The sequence below is a fragment of the Lithobates pipiens genome, unplaced genomic scaffold (genome assembly GCF_037356315.1).
Source record: "Lithobates pipiens isolate NorthernLeopardFrog02 unplaced genomic scaffold, aLitPip1_a1.2 Scaffold_16, whole genome shotgun sequence".
Classification (NCBI taxonomy): Eukaryota; Metazoa; Chordata; class Amphibia; order Anura; family Ranidae; genus Lithobates; species Lithobates pipiens.
The window spans coordinates 113,337,244-113,360,606 of NW_027507748.1; the positions used below are offsets into that span (position 1 = coordinate 113,337,244).

A 23,363-nucleotide genomic window follows, 5' to 3' on the forward strand; every position below is an offset into this window, starting at 1 on the left:
AACCAAACGGGGGTGTCAGACCCATTTTTAGATCTCAAACATCTAAACCGGGTTTTAAACATCCGTTCCTTTCGCATGGAGTCAATCCGATCAGTAGTCTCCTCCTTCCTACAGGGGGGAGAACTTCTGGCGTCAATCGACATCAAGGATGCTTATCTCCATGTGCCGATTTTCCCCGCTCATCAGAAATTTCAGTGCTTCGAGGTAGAAAATCGTCACTTTCCGTTTGTAGCTCTACTGTTCGGACTGGCTACTGCACCTCCAGTGTTTATGAAGATCCTGGCTCCTATTTTAGCCAGATTGAGGGCCAAAGGTATAACAATACTAGCCTACTTAGACAATCTACTCTCAAAGGATTGATCGGTAGCCCGCTTAAACCACTCTTTGGTCACCACAGTCAGCTACCTGGAAGACCTAGGTTGGATTCTCAACCTAGAAAAGTCCTCCTTAAAACCATCAAGGAGGTTGCAGCACTTAGGGCTGATCATATATACAGTTCAAAAGAGGGTGTTTCTGCCCCAGGAAAGGATCAGTTCCATAAAGGAACTGATCCAGGTGGTCAAAACAAAGAAGAATCCTTCTATTCGTCTTTGTTGGGAAAGATGGTGGCTTCTTTTGAGGCGGTTCCTTATGCGCAGTTTCATTCGAGACTGCTACAAAGCAGTATCCTGTCTACTTGGAACAAGAAGGTCCATGCTCTGGACTTTCCAATGTATTTATCCCCCAGTGTGTGTAGAGCCTCAATTGGTGGTTGATATCCAAGTATCTTCATAAAGGGAAATCCTTTCTGCCAGTCCACTAGAAGGTGGTAACAGATGCCAGCATTTTAGGCTGGGGAGCAGTCCTAGAAGAAGCATCTGTCTAAGGGAAATGGTCCATCTCAGAGAGGATCTTGCCCATCAATATTCTAGAAATTCAGGCAGTACATCTAGCCCTAGCAGCCTGGACGCTCAGACTACGGAAATTATCCTGTCAGGATTCAATCTGACAATGCCACAGCAGTGGCCTACATCAATCACCAAGGGGGCACGACAAGTCGTGCAGCCCAGAGAGAGGTGAATAATCTTTCTTGGGCAGAAAGCAATATCCCTTGCCTATCAGCAATTTTCATTCCAGGGATAGGGAATCGGCAGGCGGACTATCTGAGTCACCAACAATTGTTCCCAGGAGAATGGTGCCTTCATCCCGACCTCTTTCTGTCAATATGGCAAAAATGGGTTCCGGACGTGGATCGGTTCGCGTCCAGGTTCAACAACAAGATCGACAACTTTGTGTTTAAGGACAAGGGATCCGATGGCATGCGGAACAGATGCCTTGGTCTTTCCTTGGGATCAGTTCTCACTGATCTATGCGTTTCCTCCTGTTCTGCTTCTTCGTAGGGCTCAGGCAAGACGGGAAGGAGGTGATTCTTGTGGCCCAGGAGATCTTGGTTTGCCGAGATCATAAAAATAGCGGTAGGGGACCCTTGGACCTTACCACTGTTGCCAGACCTTCTCTCGCAAGGTCCCGTATTCCAATATACCTTACAAATGCTAAATTTAACAGTTTGACTATGGAGACCCACATTTTAAAGTACCGTGGGCTGTCAACTTCGGTAGTTTCTACTATGGTTAATGCTAGGAAGCCGGTCTCCAGAATCACATATTATAGAGTCTGGAAGGCATACAGTGCCTTGCGAAAGTATTCGGCCCCCTTGAACTTTTCAACCTTTTGCCACATTTCAGGCTTCAAACATAAAGATATAAAATTTTTATTTTTTATGAAGAATCACCAACAAGTGGGACACAATTGTGAAGTGGAACGAAATCTATTGGATTTTTGAAACTTTTTTAACTAATAAAAAAATGAAAAGTGGGGCGTGCAAAATTATTCGGCCCCCTTGCGTTAATACTTTGTAGAGCCACCTTTTGCTGCGATTACAGCTGCAAGTTGCTTGGGGTATGTCTCTATCAGTTTTGCACATCGAGAGACTGAAATTCTTGCCCATTCTTCCTTTCAAAACGGCTCGAGCTCAGTGAGGTTGGATGGAGAGCATTTGTGAACAGCAGTTTTCAGCTCTTTCCACAGATTTTCAATTGGATTCAGGTCTGGACTTTGACTTGGCCATTCTAACACCTGAATACGTTTATTTGTGAACCATTCCTTTGTAGATTTTGCTGTATGTTTGGGATCATTGTCTTGTTGGAAGATAAATCTCCGTCCCAGTTTCAGGTCCTTTGCAGACTCCAACAGGTTTTCATCCAGAATGGTCCTGTATTTGGCTGCATCCACCTTCCCCCCTCAATTTTAACTATCTTCCCTGTCCCTGCTGAAGAAAAGCAGGCCCAAACCATGATGCTGCCACCACCATGTTTGACAGTGGGGATGGTGTGTTGAGGGTGATGAGCTGTGTTGCTTTTACGCAAAACATATCGTTTTGCATTGTGGGCAAAAAGTTCGATTTTGGTTTCATCTGACCAGAGCACCTTCTTCCACATGTTTGGTGTGTCTCCCAGGTGGCTTGTGGCAAACTTTAGACGAGACTTTTTATGGATATCTTTGAGAAATGGCTTTCTTCTTGCCACTCTTCCATAAAGGCCAGATTTGTGCAGTGTACGACTGATTGTTGTCCTATGGACAGACTCTCCGACCTCAGCTGTAGTTCTCTGCAGTTCATCCAGAGTGATCATGGGCCTTTTGGCTGCATCTCTGATCAGTCTTCTCCTTGTCTGAGCTGAAAGTTTAGAGGGACGGCCAGGTCTTGGTAGATTTGCAGTGGTCTGATACTCCTTCCATTTCAAAATGATCGCTTGCACAGTGCTCCTTGGGATGTTTAAAGCTTGGGAAATCTTTTTGTATCCAAATTCGGCTTTAAACTTCTCCAACAGTATTACGGACCTGCCTGGTGTGTTCCTTGGTCTTCATGATGCTCTCTGCGTTTTCAACAGAACCCTGAGACTATCACAGAGCAGGTGCATTTATACAGAGACTTTATTACACACAGGTGGATTCTATTTATCACCATCAGTCATTTAGGACAACATTGGATCATTTAGAGATCCTCGCTGAACTTCTGGAGTGAGTTTGCTGCACTGAAAGTAAAGGGGCCGAATAATTTTGCACGCACCAGTTTTTTATTTGCTAAAAAAGTTTAAAATATCCAATAGATTTCGTTCCACTTCACAATTGTGTCCCACATATTGGTGATTCTTCACAAAAAATTAAAATTTTATATCTTTATCTTTGAAGCCTTAAATGTGGCAAAAGGTTGAAAAGTTCAAGGGGGCCGAATACTTTCGCAAGGCACTGTATGTCTCCTGTTGGAATCCAGGGGTTGGCACCCCAGAAAATGTCATGGGTAGGATACTTGAATTCTTACAAATGGGATTACAGATAAAGCTGGCCTTGAGTACTATCAAAGGCCATATGTCGGGCTTATTGGTGTTTTTTCAACGACCACTTGCTTCACATTCTCTGGTTTGTAACTTTATTCATGAGGTAACGCGGATTAATCCCCCAGTTAGAGCCCCCTTGACCCCTTGGGACTTCTCCTATCACCTTTACAAATGCAGCCTTTTGAGCCTATTCGAGATATTCCCTTGGTCCTCTTGACGAGGAAATTTGTGTTTTTTGTTTTTTTTTTAGTTGCCATATCTTCTGCTAGAAGGGTATCAGAGTTGGTTGCTCTTTCTTGTAAAGAGCCATATTTGATTCTGCATAAAGATAAGGTTGTATTAAGACCTCATCCTAAATTCCTACCAAAAGTAGTATCGGGTTTTCATTTAAACCAAGATATTGTTCGACACCTTTTTTTCCAGAGCCTCATCCTGTGAAGGAAAAATCACTTTATTCTCTTGATGTGGTGAGAGCAGTCAAGGTCTATTTGGACCTTGCTCAGATTCGGTTGTGGGTAATCACTCCTGTTGAGGGTACCCTGTTTTGGTGGTGGATTTCTCCACGCACTGTTGTGTTTTTTGTGGGTAAAGTTTCACTAATTCCCACTTGCCGCGGTGGATGAAGGTTTCTATGCTGTTTTTCCCACCCCTCGTTTGGCATTGCTTGGGGACCTCCCAATGGCTAAGAGAGGAGCTGTGTCGGTCGGTGAATATAAGAGAAAATAGGATTTTTTGTACTCACCGTAAAATCCTTTTCTCTGTAATTCATGGACCGACACAGCACCCCGCCCCTCCTTTTTTATCTTTACGTTATACTGCTTGTTGACGTACTGATGGCTGCATGGCAGGCTGGAGGGTTGTTGCCAAAGGGACCGCCCCCTGGGCAGAACTAAGAGTTCTGAGTGTTGTATTACAACTAATGCCTAGTATCTCCTAGTAATGGAGCATAACAACCCAATGGCTAAGAGAGGAGTTGTCGGTCAGTGAATTACAGAGAAAAGGATTTTACGGTGAGTACAACAAATGCTATTTTTTCCCCTATCTATCAAAATAATATACCATTCCTCTTAATTCACTATACATCATTCCAAGAAGCAAAAAATAAATTCCTAGAATCCAAGAGAAAGAAGGCCCTAATCTTAAGTGTGCATTGCACCCTTCCTTTATCTACTAATCCAGCATTCCCATATTTTGGCATTTCCCCCTTCGTTATACACAAATCTCCTTCCTTTATTTTATTTTTTTAACCTCATCCTCCCGTTCTGCGCGGGTTGGTGGATTCCTTGTTATCAGTTTCTGTGCCAATTATTGCCTAGTTACCACGGTGCTTTCCACTCTTACAGTTAGGCACACAAATGTTCTTCCCGTGGAAGAATTCCAACAATTAGACCTGGTGTTTAGCCGCTAAAGCTTTGTGTGTGTTTGTGAGTAACATCAATTTTCTTTCCTGCAGCATATTATCACACAAGACTTTGCCAGGAATCAATCAACTTCTCAAGCTTCCCAGCAGACGCCTACATCAACATTCCAGAACACTGCCCCACCAGCAGCACCCGTCCGATCCAAACCATCCAACAGGTTCAGCCCAGACTCTCAGGGCCAGCCTATGCACCACCAGCGGCCAGCCTCCAGAGTGTCTCCAGAAAATATGCCTGACAAACCTAGAGGAAGGTAATGAGAGAATTTCCAAAAATCTCTACCTTTACAGCAAGTAATCCATGAGTTTTCCTTTATGTCAAGTAGATAAGACTTGTATAAAATTTGGTTCCTCTAAGCCAATACTGTAATTGTACATTATTGAAAATAATTGCTTGTGTTTTCTTTGTTATATCTAGGCCTGGAAAGTCACCAGAAAGAGGGCACATGAGTGAGCCATATGAGCCTATATCTCCCCCACAGGCTCCCATTGTACACTCAAAACAAGATAATATGATGTTAATGTCCCAGAGGCCGGAGCCTGCTGAGCAAAGGTAAGCATAATGTCAGACACTGTGCATGCGTTTATTTAGAGTTGTAGTAGACCACAGTTTGGCACTCAGTTGCGTTTAACCTATAAACTGGCGATATTACTGATTTTAGATAGAAGCTGTTGTGAGGTGCTCATAGTGATGTTGAGCTAGTTTTGCATTTCCTCTTTTTGAATTTTTTAATTCACCCCTTTTTTTTGGGCAGAATTATGTATAATTACGACTTGTATTTGTATGTTTTATTTTTTCTAAATGTTTAATGTAAAGATTAAAAAATAAGTACCCAGTTGTTATGTATTTGAAAAATCATTTAATGTTTTCTCTTAACCATATAGTACAGGATACAGGTCATTGCCACAAAGCTTTTCTGGGACTGCCCCTAGTGCAATGATGGCGAACCTTGGCACCCCAGATGTTTGAACTACATTTCCCATGATGCTCATGCACTCTGCAGTGTAGGTGAGCATCATGGGAAATGTAGTTCCAAAACATCTGGGGTGCCAAGGTTCGCCATCACTGCCCTAGTGTGTCAATATACCATGACCCACTCTGATGCTCCATTTTTTGCTAGTGTCCTTCGGTAAAGGACTCATGTTGGAGACGATTCTTTTGTATTTTTCACCAGTTTCCTTCCTGACTGACACTTCTTTTATGAGCTTATTGCCTTATGGCTCACTTCAAGTTTCCAGATTACCTTCTGTGTATACTTTGTGAACCGTACCCAGAACTGCTGTAGCAAGACCAGCCTGTAACATTGCTTTGTGCACTGAATCCGGTGTTCAGCACTCACCTTGGCACTTGGTGCAATGATTGTCGTTAGCCACAGGGTACTATATAGGTCCATGTCATGAATGAATGACTTGAATAGCGCTGCAAATGCGAACTGAATAACCTCAAGGCATGGTCTGTTCCTATGGCACCCAGATCCTGAAAACTCCTTTGGGGGTGTGCGCACTATGATTGGTGAAGCCAGGACCCTGAACTGGACTAGCAACATAAATACGGTTTCCGTTCACTTTATATAGCGGTTCTGGGCTATACACTTGGATCAGTATGTGGATTTCTTGTAGACACTACATTAGATATATTATATCCTACAAGACACCCTGCAGTGCTAAGCACACAAGTGGTTTTGAAGGCATACGTTATCGAGTAATCTACACTGAGTGTTTTTTCCCTAGCTTTTATTGTCTCACTTTATTCTACCTTTAGGCTGCTTTCACACTGGGGCGGTATTCAGGCGTTACAGCACTAAAAATAGCGCCTGTGTAACGCCTGAAAAAAACCGGCCCCTTTAACTCCAGTGTGAAAGCCGGAGGGCTTTCACACTGGAGCGATGCGCTGGCAGGACGGTGAAAAAAGTCCTGCTAGCCGCATCTTTGCAGCGGTGAAGGAGCGGTGTATTCACCGCTCCTATACCGCTCGTACCCATTGAAATCAATGGGACACCGCGGCAATACCGCCGGCAAAGCGCCGCTGCAGCGGCGCTTTGCGGGCGGGTTTAACCCCTTTTTGGCCGCTAGCGGGGGTTAAAACCACCCCGCTAGCGCCCGCACACCGCCACTAAAACGACGGTAAAGCGCCGCTAAAAATAGAGGCGCTTTACCGCCGACGCTGCTCCCGCCCCAGTGTGAAAGCAGCCTTATAGTTAACCTTGATATAGCGATTTTTGTCTTTTTTTTTTCCCCACCCCACTACCGGAAGCTCCTCTCTGGCTAGTGTAGTGCTCATAAGACTCCTAACTGTGCATTTCCAGCCATCTTCAGCCGATGACACAAGGTGATCATTTGCTGTCTCACCTGTTGCTTGATACCTCAGAGACAGAGACACAGGAACTCGGATAGCGTCTGGGTTATTGTGATTCTTCGATACGATTATGCTAAACCCCCTCAGTCTGCATCCAATCTGTGAGACCACGAAAAAGATCCTCACTTGGCAATGGTGGATTATGGGCACTTGGGAGGGGACGCACGCTGGACAAATGGCGATAATTCCACTGTAGGCACTGAGGCAACTCCAGATCCTCTCAAGTTGATAGCAGTTCCCTTATTCCTGAGCAAGGTCTTACACTGGCACACCACTTCAGCCCCCTGATTCCAGCTCCCTCTCATTTATGCAACATGTGGCTTGTCTCTTTACTATGTCTGATGTATTCCAAAGGCTATCCCCATTACTGGAAACGGCAGATGCCAAGAGTTGTAAATGCTCTTCTGCCTCTCCCTCCCTCTGACTATATCAATGAGATACTACCTGAATTGTGTGGGGCACTTACATTTGCAGAAGGCAAGGGGGATTAGGATAACGGAGGCTGCTGACTGTTTGATTTTTACTTCCAAACATTTTTGTGAAATGAAAGCTTCAGCTTCTCACCAGATGCTGACTACTGTGGACTTCTTTGAGGCAGTGTGTGCTGTTTTTTGGCTAGACGCACCTAGTTCTACACAATCTACACATACCAATAGGCTCAATTCCTAGGAAGTCTTTCTCTACTTTTGATCAGGCTGATTAGGCTTTATGTAATAATTGACCCTACTCTGTGAGGTTATTCTCGTCTCCTGGCATTTTTGCTGCCTTGTGTTCTATGGAAGAGATATTTAGGAGAAAATTAACTTTCCCACTCTGTATCTGGCCATTCATGCCCGAAAATAAAAAATCCATCTACTGTTTCTGTTGAGGGCATTCCCACCTTTAAGAACTCAGATTGGAGACTCTTTTTGAAGTCCTCGTTTGCTTTGGAAGATCTAGCCCTGCACCTAGTTTTTGCCAGTTGCCTAGAATATGGCAAACTGGGATTATAAAACTACATTTTCAGTTCTCTCTTGCTATAGATATTTTTTATAGAGCAAAATTCAGACAAAGCGGAAAGGACACTGCAAGCCAGGCAGATGCGCTTACATTGTGCTATAAAAAAGGAGCTGGCTAATTGTAGGGGTGAGCAGAAGGTTAACCACATCAATATGTGGCTGCGCTTTTTCTATTCCATCACAGGCTGGCGTGATCCTTGTTTACATATTCATCCAAGAATATTCTTAATGCCTTAGAGAGAATCGGTTTTTCAAAGATTGGTTGCATTTTTAGATTGTGTTGCTTCACAGCATCACCGTTTTTTTTTTTGTTTTTTTTGTTCTTTTCTGCAGGAATGATTCCCGATCACCTGGAAATATTAATTATCTCCCCTCTTTCTTCACCAAATTGGAGAATACCTCCCCTATGGTGATGTTCAAGAAACAAGAGATTTTTCGTAAGTTAAACTCCTCTGGTGGCGGTGACTCTGATATGGGTAAGTGGGACTTGACTGACATTTTCTCTTTTCTGATCTAACCTTAATTGTGGTGGCAGTAATTGGACTTTCAAGAATGACTGGGTTAATGTCAATGTTGGCAAATATGTTAAAAACAAAGTAATACCTTTTTTCCTCAGAATCTGCCAGTAAATGCCATTTCCCTTATTATTCATGATGGTGGGCGCAGCATAGCAGAGTCTGGAATGAATGCCCATCCTATACAAGGCTGTACACTTAGAACAGTTGGGCCCCATCATACATGGAGCAAATTTGCTTGATATCAACATTGTGTTTACAGGGGAATACCCCCCCCCCCCCCCCCACAGGTGATTATTGATAGCAGCTACTAGCAAAAATCGCATGTAAAATCCGGCAAGCTGGTTGTACCCAAGCTGATCAATCGGTCAACTTGGTAAATTCAGATTGCCCATACATGGTTCGAATCTCGGCCGCTCCCTGCTGAACCTATGGCTGGCCTTACTTCTCACCTTTAGTCTTGCTTAGTGTCTAGTAACTGAAAGGCTATAATAGCCTAGCTGTTGTTGGATTTCCTTTTCCTTGGATCCAACACTTCAGACAAGAAGGGAATCAGGGTTATGGACAGACTTGGAAATGCAAGACTTTAAAACAATTGCTCTGAGAGAGATATGGATAAGTGAACCCACCTTCACTCCATAAATGGTGTTTCAATTCATAAGGAAAACTGCAAAACTCTGAAGCCGCTTCCGTTGTCAAGATGAGAATAACCACTCTCCTAATGGTGTACTACATATTATCCTTTGGCAGTGATGCCAAGCATATTCGGCTTCCCTGAGAGACATTGCTGTTGGGTAGAAGTGTGCAACCCAGCATTCGTGAGCTGCTACCACTGGCGAATGGCAGAAGTTTCTCATCCAAGTATTGGATACTAGGATTCTTATACTGCCACTTTCTGGCTAGTTGAGAGAAGTGAAAAGGAAATTAATCTTTAAATTTTGGCAGTGTTGACTGTATCAATTTAAATGTCTGCTAGCAACCCCGCTATTCTAGGACAGTTAAGGCTTGATGACATTAAATTTATAATAAAAAGAGAGGGTTTTGCTTTACAAGAGAAAATGTAGCCCAGTCTCTCACTGTTTTTTTTCCTGTCCATTACTATGCAATAATGTTCATAGATGCTATTCTATTATTGTTCATGCTGAAATAGTAGGCTTAAATGTCGTCAGCCCGAAAAGTAATAAACTCGCTGGACTCCAGAGTGCAATAGGGAGTAATGGGGGTTCTGTTCATTATATAGGGGAGTAGGAAGCAATGGTTCTATTTTTTTTAATTTACAAAGGAAAACCATAATGGCATGTTAGGTTGATTATGAGACCTGAATGGGCTGCTTATATAGTACATCAGTTGGATTTTGTGCTATTTACAAATTAAGTAAGGAGAAATGGTTATCACTGGCAGATGTAAATATTGATGTAGGTGCGGGTAACATGGTACTTCTGTTTTTTATATGGTTTCCATTTGGTTTTATATTAAAGTTTTATAATGCTGCTTTCCAAAGCTTGGCCTGCTTTAATGGTAAGATCTGTCCTTTCCCTTTACTGAAACCCATGTTGTTCTGCATACGGTTTACAACATTTCTGTCTGAGCACAAGTGAAATTCAGTAGTGTTAATGAAATCTGAATTTTTATATTACAGCAGCTGCTCAGCCAGGGACAGAGATATTTAACTTGCCAGCTGTCACTTCCTCGGGTAAGACCAGTTAATTGCGATTCTGTGTTTTAGCTTGTTGAGCAAATGTTCTCTGATTTAAATAGGTGCACTTATCCTTTTCTGCTCCCCTCCCCCAGCACTTTCCGTATAGGTCAAGGGATATTGAATTCAAATTCATGGGGGTCCATCCCCCCCTACATCGGTGTCCTCGGCCCCCCCCCTTTACATCGGTGTCCTCGGTCCCCCCCCCCCCCCCCTACATCGGTGTCCTCGGTCCCCCCCCCCCCCTACATCGGTGTCCTCGGTCCCCCCCCCCCTACATCGGTGTCCTCGGTCCCCCCCTACATCGGTGTCCTCGGTCCCCCCCTACATCGGTGTCCTCGGTCCCCCCCCCCCCTACATCGGTGTCCTCGGTCGTCCCCCCCCCCCTACATCGGTGTCCTCGGTCCCCCCCTACATCGGTGTCCTCGGTCCCCCCCCCTACATCGGTGTCCTCGGTCCCCCCCCCTACATCGGTGTCCTCGGTCCCCCCCCCCCCTACATCGGTGTCCTCGGTCCCCCCCCCCCCCCCTACATCGGTGTCCTCGGTCCCCCCCCCCCTACATCGGTGTCCTCGGTCCCCCCCCCTTACATCGGTGTCCTCGCCCCCACCGTACATCGGTGTCCTCGCTCGTCCCCCACCCCCCCAGTACATCGGTGTCCTCGGTCGTCCCCCACCCCCCCAGTACATCGGTGTCCTCGGTCGTCCCCCACCCCCCCAGTACATCGGTGTCCTCGGTCGTCCCCCACCCCCCCCAGTACATCGGTGTCCTCGGTCGTCCCCCACCCCCCCAGTACATCGGTGTCCTCGGTCGTCGTCCCCCCCCCTTACATCGGTGTCCTCGCCCCCACCGTACATCGGTGTCCTCGCTCGTCCCCCACCCCCCCAGTACATCGGTGTCCTCGGTCCCCCCCCCTTACATCGGTGTCCTCGCCCCCACCGTACATCGGTGTCCTCGCTCGTCCCCCACCCCCCCAGTACATCGGTGTCCTCGGTCGTCCCCCACCCCCCCCAGTACATCGGTGTCCTCGGTCGTCCCCCACCCCCCCAGTACATCGGTGTCCTCGGTCGTCCCCCACCCCCCCAGTACATCGGTGTCCTCGGTCGTCCCCCACCCCCCCAGTACATCGGTGTCCTCGGTCGTCCCCCACCCCCCCAGTACATCGGTGTCCTCGGTCGTCCCCCACCCCCCCAGTACATCGGTGTCCTCGGTCGTCCCCCACCCCCCCAGTACATCGGTGTCCTCGGTCGTCCCCCACCCCCCCAGTACATCGGTGTCCTCGGTCGTCCCCCACCCCCCCAGTACATCGGTGTCCTCGGTCGTCCCCCACCCCCCCCCCCCAGTACATCAGTGTCCTTGGTCGCCCTCCCCCCCTTGTACATCGGTGTCGTTCCCCCACCAAGCCCCACCCCCCTGTCGATCCGTGTCTTCGGTCATCCCCATCCCCCCGTACATCTGTGTCCTCGGTCATCCCCTTCTCGGTCCCCCCCCCCCCCCCCCCCCGTACATCGGTGTCCTTGGTCATCCCCCCGGACTCCCTCGGTCCTCCCCCCGTACATCGGTGTCCTCGGTTCGTCCACACGGCCCCTACCCCCCCGTACATCGGTGTCCTCGGTTCGTCCACACGACCCCTACCCCCCCGTACATCGGTGTCCTCGGTTCGTCCACACGACCCCTACCCCCCACCCACCCAATGTACATCGGCGTCCTCGGTCATCCCCACCAATCCCCCCCATACATCGGTGTCCTCGGTCATCCCTCCCGACTCCCCAAATCCCCCCCCCCCCCGTACATCGGTGTCCTCTGCTCGTCCACACAACGAGGACCCCCCCCCCCCCCCCACCCACACGTACATCGGTGTCCTCTCTCCCCCCCCCCCCCCCCACCTGTACATCGGTGTCCTCGGTCCCCACTGTAGTCCCCCCAGGGCTGCAATGCCACATGGACAATGATGCTGCAACCCATGTTCATGTTCAATTTACCACATTACATCCCATCCAGCATGTATGAATTTAAACATATATGGATTTTATATCTCTAGCTTTAATGCTTTAGGTCATAATTGAATATTAATCTATAATGGAGATTAATATTTCATGATGTTGAACATATCACACAGGTATTTTTTGCTTGCTGAATTTATCTTTTAATAATTCTCTCATGTGCAGGTACCATCAGCTCCCGAGGTCATTCCTTTGCTGATCCAGCCAGTAATCTCGGTCTAGAGGATATTATCCGCAAAGCTTTAATGGGCAATTTTGATGACAAGTCAGATGACCATGGTGTCCTGATGGGGGTAGCGCAAGGCAGCACTTCAGGGTCTTCAAATAATGATCCTCGTAGAGAGGAAGCAAATCCCTCACCCAATTCAGGTTAGTACTAAAGATTCAAAAGAAGACCAAACTGTTCCTGTTTTATCTGTCATTTTCTATTACCCAACTGTTGAGCAACTCACATTAGGCTTGCTGTTCTCTTGACGTGCCCTGTGGTTCTGTTGAAAGGTTTTTTTCTACCTAGATGTTCTTCTTCCAGACACGTTTTAACTAAACCAATGCATGTTTCGTTTGACAGGCATCTATTATGCCAAGCAAAAGCTTTGGTTAGATAAGTTATGTAATAAGTTATAAAATAAAAAAAAACTAAAATAAAAACCTTTTATGTCCAAGGCTAATTGTTGCCTAGGCCAAATTTTAGCAGCATCAGCATGTGTTGTGGTTAACTCAACAATAATTCTAATATGCATACCTAAAAAATATTGTTAATTTTTTGGACGTAGACCAATTAGCCATGACAATATGACCACCTACCTAATAATGAGTAGGTCCCCTTTTGCTGCCAAAAACAGCCCTGACCTGTTGAGGCATGGACTCCACTGGAACCTCTGCATACTTTGTGTATCTCAGTACCATCTGTAGCAGATCCTGAAAATTGTGAGGTGAGGCCTCCATGGATCGGACTTGTTTTTTTTCCCTGCACATCCCACAGATGCTCGATTGGATTGAGATCTGGAGAATTTTGAGACCGTTTTTTCTGGTTGCAACAGATCTTCAGGGGCAACATACTGCCCAATATATTCCACCCACTTTCAGATACCATTGTAACAAGATCGCTTTACATGTCGATGGTCATAATGTTATGGCTGATTGGTGTATATGCATATGGGGGTCAGGAAGAGGTTAAAGGATAAGTTCACTATTCATAAGATGTTACATCCATATTCAGGGTGTAACATGTAATGAATGCACGAACACACCCCATCCCCGCTGTGACAGCAGACCGAGTATCTTCTCCCTGTGTCTGTTGCCACAATAAAAAAAATAAAATAAAAAAAAGACACGACTGTGCGGGGCTCCACCCACCCTCCTGCGTTATTCATTCACAGTCCTCTGTGAATGGGAAAATGACAGTCTGACAGCCTTTGCAGCTGTCGGCTTGTAGTTTTCAGTGAACTACCATGGTGTTGTGAGCGCTGTGGTAATTCATTGAATCTTCTGTCAGACTGTATCAGCTTCCTTGTACAAGCAAGCTGATACACTGACAGAACTGCAGGAGACCTGCATGGCACCCACGATCTGCTGACTGCTGGTACAATGCTTTACAAGCTCCTGTAACAAAGAATGCAATTTTTTTTTACCTACAAAAAAGTGCATTTTTTTATTTTTAAAGTGGTTCTAAAGTTTTAAGGTTTTTCACTTTCATGCATTCTTTCCATGAAGGTAAAAAAACACCTCTCTGCAACACCCCCTTACCCCCCCCCCCCCCCCAATACTTACCTGAGCACCATTGCGATCCAGCGATGTGCAGATGTACATGGTAGCCCTGGGGCTCCAGGGACTCTTCCTCCTTGGCATGAAGAGTTTTGACTCGGGGACAAGCCTGCTTGGGTGCCCACATTGGAAACTGCTTGCTCTGGGGGCAGGAGGAAGGGGCCAGGAGTAACAAGTGAGACACCCAAGAAGAGGAGGATCTGGGCTGTTCTGTGCAAAACCACTGCACAGGGCAGCAGGTAAGTATAATATGTTTTTGTTTTTTAATTTTAAGAAAGCCCTTTAATATCACTTTAAGTGATGCTTATTGTCTCTTGTGAGCCCTATTTCAAAGGTATAGTATCAGAATGATTTGAAACCACAAAAACAACCAGTGCTGATACTCCAGATTGCAGTATTCGTGTCACATGTGTATGGTGCCTGCCCCTGGAATCAATATGGTTCAGAAGGCTGCTACAAGCTGAACACTCAAATATATCTATATATCGTGTGCAGTTGTGGCATACTGTCTTCTAGCAATACGCTGATGGATTTTGTTGGGGTTTTTTTTTTTTGTAAAAATATAGATAATGGTTGAAATACAGCTAAATTTTTGTTTTGTTTTTTACAGGGTCCACGCAGTTCCCATTCAACCCATTGACTATGGGGATGCTGAATAGCACTCCTCCATCTTCTATGGCCTCCACCATAACACAGAGTTCTGCCCACCAACAAAGCAGGATATGGGAGCGGGAGCCAGCGCCACTCCTCTCATCACAGTATGAAACCCTATCAGACAGCGATGACTGAAACACTTTGAACTAAAAATGTGTACAACTAAGGGTTCCAATGGCGATGTCTATATATTCATAGCCTGATAGACTTTTTCTAATGGGAGCCACAGGCTAAGGAGCACGGGGCCACCTTCCTACACAGGGAATCGTACAGCTGTGTAAAATATTCTAAATGGATATCAGCCTGTCACGCCCAGGCTAACTACTAGCAGAATGTAATTAGTAAAGATTTAAAGGTCCACGTTAATATGTAAAGAAGTTTTAAAGGAAAAGTGGATAATTTGATGCCTACCAATTCACAGCTATTTGTAAAAAAAACAAAAAAAAAAACAAAATGTCTTTAATTCTCTTCTGTAAATATTTGCAGTGGTTTATTATTTTTTCTTTGCTCTAGTATGGTGTATGTATGTTTAATTCAATTCCTCCCCTCTAAAAGGAACTTTTTTTTTAAGTTTTTTTTTTTTTTTTTTTTTCTCTGGACTTGCTTCCTAGATGGCAGACAGCCAATTTTAATTACATTAATTGTCCTGCACCTTATAACTGCCCACTTCAGATTTGAACTCCATCTAGCAAGTCATACCTAGACAGCAGAAAAGACACCTTGTTTTTAAATAGTCCTCTGGGGTAAGATCATGGCACCATTTTTGGAACCATTGGAAAGTTTCCAGCTTTTTATTTTTAACTTGTGTCAAACCGCATCTGATAAGTCAGTCTAGAACACAAACTGGTGAGCTTACCACCTCAATGTCTAAGAAAAAAAAAAAAGAAAGAAAAGAAAATCATGAAAAAAAAAACATTTTTTAATATTTCCTTTATCAGACCTACCACATGGAAGAAGCTTTTCTGCACTAGCAATGACAATTGCAAAATTGTGTCTGTGAATTTTAATTTCCGGTTGTTTTTATCCTTTGTAGGAATATATTCTCCAGGGAAAATAGGTGTATGTGTATAGGCAGGATTGTCGCCAATCTCAAGACTGACTGATTGGTACATTAGATGCTTTTTTTTTTCCCCCCCCCCCCTCACAGCGTTCATTTAATTCTATACATGGATTGTAATAAAATGTTTTGGCGCAAAACAAGATGTTTGTTCATTATTTTACATGTGTTTGTGGATTTTTGAGTTGTCTCATTAAAAAAACTGCTTTCAAGCCCTGGGCCTTGAAAAATGACAAACATCTGAGTAACAGTGTTTGCTTTGTATGAGCCCATGATTGTGCTCAGGACCACCTGAGAGCCCCTATAGCTGGGGCCGGCAAACTGCTAATCTCGATCTATCTGTCGACCGCGGATAGTTGACATATGGAAGCTGACAGTCAATCACAGGTGGCAGAGGCTTCCTTGGATTGGCTGTAGGCTTTGAAAGCCCGCCTTGTGTTCCTGCTGTGTTCCTTCTGTGCTCCAGCAGCTACCCTCACAACAGGTCTGCCAGAGACAACAGAGCAGTGCTTGAAGGTCACCTTACACAGCAAGGCAGAGATGTGGAAATCAGCTGTGAAGCACTCTAGAGAAATGTCAGGCAGACGGCATTCCTTTTCCTATGCAACAGTCTTCTCTGCTGGCAGTCACAGTGAGTAACACCAAACAAAGTTGTGAATATTGGCCTCCACCTGCAGTGACAGAGGTCACACATCTATATTTCCTGGGGGAGTGATCATTTATAGCCACAGTTTTCCCTCTGGTGTTCATTCCCCCTTCCTGCTTTTTAGCAATTGGTTGCACCCTCTGATCACAGAGGTGTAAAACGTCCCCCACCACATTCCCCAGTTGAATCTGACTTAAAGATGCCAAAAAATTTAAATTCTGCCAGAGATCCTCTACACTAGGGGTCATCAACTTGTCGAAGGTGCCTGAGCTATCCTGCCAGGAATCTGTCAAAGTGGACAGCCAATTACAGATGGCGGAGATGTTCCCCGTCTATAAATGGCTGTTGGCTTTGACAACTGTCTGGTAAGATAGCTGTGGCTGGTTTGGACTCGTGTCCAAACCAGCCTTAGCTAAAGTTTTACTAAACTCAGGACCCAGCATTCACTATATCTGGTCTCCCACAGTACACAGAACATGGAAATGTAATGGTTTTAATAAATTGCTAAATACCCTTTCTCTTTTGATCACTGACTGACACAGCTCCTTTATTCTTGACCATAGGATTGTTATTCCACCTTCAGGAGAGGACTAGGCAGAACATGTTAACATGTACAAAAACAGAACTTTCTAGTCCCGCCCAAGGGGCACTCCCTTCAGTAACAACCCCCCAGCCTGCTTCCTTCAGCCTCAGTTTTTTTTCTTTCTGCCTGCCATCGGTCCTGGCATTTTATGTAGAGGTTTGCCTTTTGCGCTAGATTAGTTCCTGTGATCTACTATCAGCTACGCACTGGGTCGGCCATGACATGCCCCTCAGGCTCCAGGGGTGGCCGGTGAGCGCAATGCTCCGGGCACACATGACCGGGCTACTGATATCTGAGTCAGTGTGCTGTGGCCAGCAACCACCCTGTACTCTTGGGGATTGTGTCTGTGATGGAATGTCCCCAGCTTGTCCAGATGCTAAGTACAGCTCTCCCTGCCTCTGTGGGGCTGGGCATTCCCTGGGAGGTCTATTCGGGGGTCCCTCTCTTCTCTCCCTGTCCCTATCCCCCCCCCCCCGTGGGTGATGTTGCATGGGCTGCTGAGCGGGGCGTGTGCCATAATAGATGGGGGTCCCCTGGGGAGCTCTCACCTTGGGTGGGGGACTGTGCTGGGTGGCTGTGCCCCTGGGTGTCTTCTCCCCGCTTTGTGTCTGGAGGTCTGCACATGCTGATCGACAGCGCTGTTCTGCCACCATTTTCTGTCCCTCCCTGTGTACAGTTGTTCGGCGGTCATGTTTGCTGTGACTCAGGGAGACGCATGGTCAGGAACCATTTTACTGTAGTTCGGCGGCCATTTTCTCTGTGATTTATATCCTTTATACTGGACACTCAGCGGTCACTTTGTTGTAGCCCAGCGTGGTTTTTATGACCAGCACTGGTCCCTGAGGCTCAGAACAACACGGTTTCTTCACTCAGACACCTGGGCGCTGTCAGGGTGGTGAGTCCTACGGTGGGGGCCCCTCAACCTGCAGCAGCTAGGAGGGTGGGACTATACACCTGTACACCTGTCCTAAGTCCCCATCAGGTGGCAGACAAGGTGGGTCAGCATGGCTTCAGAAACTGGTGTTTCTTCCCCCGAACTCCCGGCAACCAGCTCGTCTGCAAACAGCGCAGTGCCTCTGGACACTTTGTCGGCGGTCCTTGAACACGTTTGTTGCCGGGATGGAGGAGGTGCGTGGGTGCAAAGGTGGTAAAAAGTGGCCCCTGCCGCCCCTCCCCCACCCCCGGTCTTAAGGGGAGAGCTCTGATGCAGACTTAGGACCCACCGAGCCTGGTGGACCCTGCTCTGTCGTTTGAGATGACGCTGACCAGGATCGTTTGGACAGTGAGGATGATTCCCCGTCCAGGTGCGCGTGACAAAGCACTAGTTGGCGCACTTATCACATCTGTGCGTGATATCCTGAAGATTCAGGATACAGCAGATCCCTCTGCTGATGTAGCGGTCCCTTTTGGGTCCTGTAAGCCAGCCCGTGCACCTAACATGTTTCCGTATCTGATTTATTTCAATAAGTTTATACACAAGGAATGGGGTAGACCGCAACTGACCTTTTCGGTCCCAAAAAGTATGGCGTTGCGTTATTCTTTTGAGGAGAGCCTTCCTCCGGTCGTGGACCCCCCAGTATCCAAGTTAAATAAAGTAACCACAATCCCGGTAGAGGGGACTCCTGCGTTAAAGGACCCCACGTACAGGAAGGCCAAGGCAGCGGTCCATTCCTTGTTTACGGTTGTGGGGTCAGCAATGCGACCAATACTGGCCTCTGCACTTGTGTCAGACACTGAGTGGGCAAAACTTTTTGCACCGCGAATTGGGGGAGCAACACGCTTCTCCTGTCTGTGTGGTACTAGCAGACCAGTTAGTGCAAGGCCTTAAGTACGTTTGTGATGCGGCCCTGGATACCCTCCCTCTGTTCTCCAGGGCTTCAGTGTCAGCAGTGGTGCTGAGGCACCTGATTTGGCTAAAATGCTGGTCTGCGGACCAGGCATCTATCAAAGCCCTGACGGATCCACCCTTCCTTGGTGAGTGGCTCTTTGGAGCCTCGTTGGATGACCTCATTAAGAATGGCACAAGTGGGAAGAGTACCTTGCTCCCACAGACCAGGAAGACTAAGGTGCCACGCCGTAGGCAAGGGCCCTCATTTTCCACTCATAAATGGCTTTTTCCTCTGCCTGGGGCTTCAGCTAAACGGCCCCAGCCCAACAGGACGACCTCTGAAGGACAAAAGTGGCTCTGGAGCCGCAAGCCTGCGAGCAAAAGTGCTATCGCATGAAGGTTTGTCCATGCCCTCTCACGGGTGGGAGGTCGCCTTCGGGAGTTTGTAGCCCAGTGGGCATCTTGGCTGTCCGACCAATGGATCTACGAACTGATTTCCTGTGGCTACAAGATAGAGTTCCTCTCTTGGCCACCAAACAGATTCTTCCCTTCCAGCATACCCTTACTCCCAGCTCGCCGGGAGGCCCTCATGGGAGCGGTAAGGGACCTGCTAAGTTGCAGGGTGATGGTACCTGTTCAGGAGTCGGAAAGGTTCCAGGGGTTCTACTCCAATCTGTTTGTAGTCCCCAAAAAGGAAGGAGTACGTCCAATCTTGGACCTGAAAGCCCTCAATTGCTGAGTGAAAGAAATGTTTGTGTTATCATTCATATTCTCAGAAAAATGGCCAAGAAATCATAGCTTCTGCCAGGGTATTGAAACTTGTGAGCACAGGTATATATAACATGTTCCAAAGGTGAACTTTGCCTTTAACCTATTGGTGCTGGCCGAATAAACAAATAAATGGCCTCTTGGCTGGTGGGTCTTGGCAATATTGCAACAGCTGTGCCAAGAACCTACACCCTATGTGCTGCCAGCGCAGTTACCAGCGGCTAGCGGAAAGCTTGCATGCGTTCTGGAGCTTTCCAATCGTGACAGCCATCATGGTTGTCACATGAGCATAAACCTCTCCCCACCTTCTGGCATCCCAAACCCCCCTTTAAGGGCTGGGAGGCACTGATGCCAAGGGGTTAAAGATGACAAACTTGGCTTTAGCTATGGGTTCTGCAGACAGAGCTTCACCACAATAGTGTAAAGACCCATACACATGATACAAAAATCAGAAGTAAAATATAGTCTGACGTACGATCTTCAGATTTTTGGATCGTTAGTACAGTGCTTTCGCTAGCCGATTCTGATCTTTTGTCTGACAAAAGCTGGATGTGCAGACTATATGTCCAATTTTTCATTTAATTAATAAGGTTTTCATACCAAAAAAATCGTAAGAGCAAGACTATGCATGCTCAGAAACAAAATAACACATTCAAAACATTACGCCACTTCTGAAGTTGTCTTCTGTAGTACGAGAATTTTTGTATGGTGAGTAACCTCTTCACTTTCCACATGAGATTAGTATGCAACAAAAAAACGGACAAACAGTTTTTTTGTTGCATACTTTTGTCCCTTGGGCAGGACAAAAATTTGATTGTGTTACGAGGCTTAAGCTTCCTTCTCCTTGCAGAGATGGACCCTGTAAGATTGTGGTATTTGTTTCCAAGTAAAACAGCAAATGGAGTCTGAGGGAAATGCTTGTAAAAACTGATTTCCAGGCCCCGCTGAAAAAAGAGTGAGCACGAGGTAATCTAACAAGTATATATAGATGAGGAGTGATGTGATATCTGCAAGTATGTAGAACAAGGAAATAATTCCATCAGAGGATTGAAATCAAACACTACTACATGAATTCTTCAATTATTCCTCGAGTAAAGTAATAGATTTAATGCCTGTGTGGCTGGTGGCTGTAGATGACCATTTTGTGGAACATCATGGAAGTGGTGTCGCCAAAAGAGCCATAAGGGTGCGAAGGACTACTACAAATTAGCCCTTGGGTTGAAGGTGGAATTTTGATACAATTTTCTTACAAGAACAGTTTTGGATTTAAACCGGTGACAATTTTAGCTCCCAAAGACTAAGGAGGTAAAATTGAGGCTTTTTTTTTTTAATGAAATAAAAACATCCAGCGAATATAATTGTAAAATCAAAATATTGGGCAATAAATAGGTCTAAAAGTGATTGGTTTCATAGGATAAATGAAGCTTAATTCCATACGCGCAATTAGTTTTTTTTTGTTTTTTTTTTCTCTCTTGTGCCTTAAAGGACACAGCAATTCCTCATGACAGATGAGTTTTTATTGCCACCTGCAGGACACTAGGTGCTACTAAAGCTAAATAATATGGCCAAGGGGTAGCCAAGCTCCCATCTGCAGGAGTTAAAACCTAATAATTTTTTTGTATGCTTTTTCTCAATAGATTTTGTTCCCACCAAAGCAAATTTTTATCTTCAATCAGCTGCAATGCTGGGTGACAGGCTGGATATTATAGATTCAGGAACACCCCCCCCCCCCCCCCCCCCCAGCACTGCCATTGAGTGCATGCAGTTCCCTGTTACAACTCTGTTCTGCATAGTGGCCTGAAGGGGTGGGACCCCTCAGCAGATGCCTGCAGCTGTCGGACTGGGTCCTTCTGCCTCAGCTGACATGACCCAGATCAATATCTGATCAAAAGTGTTTGTTAAATGTCAGGGAATGACGACATCTAAGATGGTGGAGGAACAGGACATTTCGGGAGAAGGCTACATAAATACGGTCCCTCACATGCACCCTGAAAACTCCAGAGGATGTGCGCTTGCATGAAACACCTTGGGTGGAGTTTTGTGTGAGGTCATGCTTCCATATCAGAACCAGTGTAGCAGCTGCTGACGTACAGTGGGTATAGAAAAGAATCACCCCACTTTAAAATGACATTTTGATGCTTTGCAACCTGAAATGAAGACAGACATAGTTTTTGTTTTATCCAGCTGTATTTACTCAGTGCAACTTTTAATATCCAAGTGCATAAAGCTAAAGAAAGATGAAACAAAAACAGTGTCTTCATTTCAGGCTGCAAAGCAACAAAATGTGATTATTTTAACTGGGGGTGTTCTTTTCTATACCCATTCTAAGTGCTGAGCAGTTTACCTTTGGATTGTCTGGTTACTTGCACAATGCTGCCGTTTCATTTCATTTTGGTAATTTTTGGAGTATTTCTTTGAGGTATAAAGAGCAACTGTTTTTAACTATACTACACTATGGTCCCTTTGTATTGCTTTGTGTACAGCTGTCTGACGCTATTTGGCCTTGGAAAGGGAGGTGAGGAAGATGGAGTTGCCTTTAATAATGAGAGAACACGAAATATCAAACGTGTTTTGGTGGCCTCAAAGATCTCCGCCTTCTTCAGGGCAAGAAAAGAGACACAAAAACAGCAACTCTAGTCCTTTCACAATCTATTCAAAACTAAAAAGAAAGTTTTGACCTTGGGTACGCTTCAGCCCTGGAAGAATCTACCCCCTTCCTGACCAGAGCACTTTTTGTGATTCGGCACTGTGTCGCTTTAACTGACAATTGGGCGGTCGTGCAACGTGGCTCCCAAACAAAATTGATGTCCTTTTTTTCCCACAAATAAAGATTTCTTTTGGTGGTATTTGATCACTCCTGCGTTTTTTATTTTTTGCGCTATAAACAAAAAAAGAGCGACAATTTAAAAAAAAATGCATTCTTTTTACTATAATAAATATCCCCCAAAAATAAAAAAAAAAAACATTTTTTTTCCTCAGGTTAGGCTGATATTTATTCTACATATTTTTGGTAAAAAAAAATCACAATAAGCGATTATTGATTGGTTTGAGCAAAATTTATAGTTTACAAAATAGGGGATAGTTTTATGGCATTTTTATCATTTTTTTTTTTTTTTTAAATGGTGGCGATCAGTGATTTTTATCGTGACTGCGACATTATGGCGAACACATCGGACATTTTTGGGACCATTGTCATTTATACAGAAATCAATGCTTTACAAATGCACTGTATTCCTGTGTAAATGACACTGGAATTGAAGGGGTTAACCAGGAGGTGGCAGTGTAGGGGTTAAGTGTGTCCTAGGGGCGTGTTGGTAACTGTGGGGGCGTGGCTAGGCACAGTAGAGATACACGCCCCTAGAGAAGTACCTATTTGGGGCCTACACAGAACTTCAACATGTAGAGACCATTACAGGAAAGAACACAGTCACCATCCATACTGCATTGCCAATAGCAGGATGGGTAAGAGATAAAGGACTGACCACTAGGGCAGCTGTAGCCCAGAACCAGACACTGATGAAATGGAAGTGGTACCTTCAGGAAAGGGGGGGTATTGCAGCTGGGGATGTTAAAGACATTTCAAAACAGTTGGCAGCGCTTGTTACGTTTACCAGCACTTAGCCAGAAGAAGAAATTCCTGTGCTGCAGTCATCCCCCATTCAAGAGGCTCCACCCTTTGAGTCTCTGTCAGAAGACATGAAGCAG

The 23,363-nt window shown here is 45.6% G+C and overlaps 1 protein-coding gene across 14 annotated transcripts in view; it reads left to right on the plus strand.

Moving 5' to 3' along the window:
- The window catches only part of NCOR1 (nuclear receptor corepressor 1), a 198,390-nt gene extending 182,519 nt beyond the window's left edge, over positions 1-15,871 (plus strand). For 13 of the 14 annotated variants that reach the window (XM_077480295.1, XM_077480286.1, XM_077480291.1 and 10 more), the window contains 6 exons: positions 4,828-5,045; positions 5,210-5,344; positions 8,479-8,621; positions 10,300-10,353; positions 12,524-12,727; positions 14,733-15,871. In XM_077480295.1, the coding sequence (XP_077336421.1) occupies positions 4,828-5,045; positions 5,210-5,344; positions 8,479-8,621; positions 10,300-10,353; positions 12,524-12,727; positions 14,733-14,911 (933 nt within the window). In that variant the 3' untranslated portion in view covers positions 14,912-15,871. The remainder of the gene's footprint in view (positions 1-4,827; positions 5,046-5,209; positions 5,345-8,478; positions 8,622-10,299; positions 10,354-12,523; positions 12,728-14,732) is intronic. The other variant, XM_077480289.1, reaches the window with a different exon arrangement.
- The last annotated feature ends 7,492 nt before the right edge of the window (positions 15,872-23,363 follow it).